Below are 1,363 nucleotides of genomic sequence, written 5' to 3' on the forward strand. Positions count from 1 at the left end.
GATATATAGACATATAGATATATAGATATATAGATGTATATGTGTGTGAGTGTGAGTGTGAGTGTGTATATGTATGTATGCATGTGTATGTTTGAGTGCATATGTAGTTGAGCGTGTCTGCATATACCTTACCCCGAAAGACGACAAAACCACGTGCACTACACAAACATATATACACAGCAACATCCTCATAATCATATTCATTCTACCTGATAATTTCCGATCGGGATAGTGTGCATGACCATCCAGTAAGCTATCATTAGAAGCAGGGTCAGTGAAATCTTTATTGGGACTACCCCGACCCTTCGTTAGCGGTACTGTGCGATCGGCTTGTGATACTTGGTTGCCATCGCTCGGCTGATACGTATCATGGGATCAAATATAGTTACAACATGTGAGTGGTCTGAAGATGTCTCGTATAAGTTTATTTTGCCAACTGTGTGTGTGTGTTATATGCGTACAGGAAGGGTACAGTGTATAGTAGCAGCTGAATTGCTAAGGGGTGACATAGTCAAATCAAAGACACAAAAGCATATATATAAACGTATCCTCCATATCCACGTATCGGGTCTGAAAGTCCAAACCTGTACTCATACAGCCCTATAGTGGCAACTGCAAATAAACCTAGTCTACACCGCAAACAAACCCTGTTCACACCGCAAACAAACCCTGTTCACACCGCAAACAAACCTTACTAGCTATACCCTTATCCCCCTCGCCCACGGCCGCACCAGACTCGGTATACTTCGTGGCCGTTTCCATGGCAACCCTGACCCCCGCACTTGCCCCAGGCACCGGGCTTGACGGCACACTCCTCTGGTCAAACACCCCGTCCTCACTCACTGGATCCACCTCATCTGCTGGGACGCCCAGTGCTTGTCTCATTGGCTTAGGTGACGTGGGCGAAGGAGATGGGTTCGGGTTATCGTCCTTTAAGCTGTTGACCGTGATTTCCGGTGCAGGCTGTTCTATCAGTTTGTTGGCAACGTACATTCCGCCTAGAATAGCCGCGTCTTTGAGATTCTCGGGATTCGCATCGATCGGGTCTGGCCTGTCGCGTGGGGAGGGATTGAGAGGCATACAGAGTTGGTGGTCGTACAGGTGTAGGTAAAAGCGTATGCCTGTGCTTTTAGGATATGGCTGTAGAGGTGTACAGGGTAGGTGATAGTATAGAGGTAGGTTGGTAAGAGTGTATGCCTGTGCTTGTATGATATGGCTGTAGAGGTGTATAAGATGGGTGGTAGTATAGGTGTAGGTTGGTAGGAGTGCATGCGCCTGATGTAGGACATGACAGTAGAGGTATATGATGTCAGTGTCGGTAAGCTTCTAGATATATGTCGTCAATGCTTGTCACTGCGATAGG

The 1,363-nt window shown here is 46.9% G+C and overlaps 1 protein-coding gene across 1 annotated transcript in view; it reads right to left on the reverse strand.

Annotated features, from left to right (window-relative positions):
• Positions 1–1,080, reverse strand: part of SARC_13220 (hypothetical protein) — a gene marked incomplete at both ends in the record, with an annotated part of 3,476 nt that extends 2,396 nt beyond the window's left edge. The window contains 2 exons of the mRNA XM_014292653.1: positions 210–357; positions 691–1,080. Of these exons, the coding sequence (XP_014148128.1) occupies positions 210–357; positions 691–1,080 (538 nt within the window). The remainder of the gene's footprint in view (positions 1–209; positions 358–690) is intronic.
• Between the last annotated feature and the right edge of the window lie 283 nt (positions 1,081–1,363).

The sequence above is a fragment of the Sphaeroforma arctica genome, assembly GCF_001186125.1.
Source record: "Sphaeroforma arctica JP610 unplaced genomic scaffold supercont1.3033, whole genome shotgun sequence".
Classification (NCBI taxonomy): Eukaryota; class Ichthyosporea; order Ichthyophonida; genus Sphaeroforma; species Sphaeroforma arctica.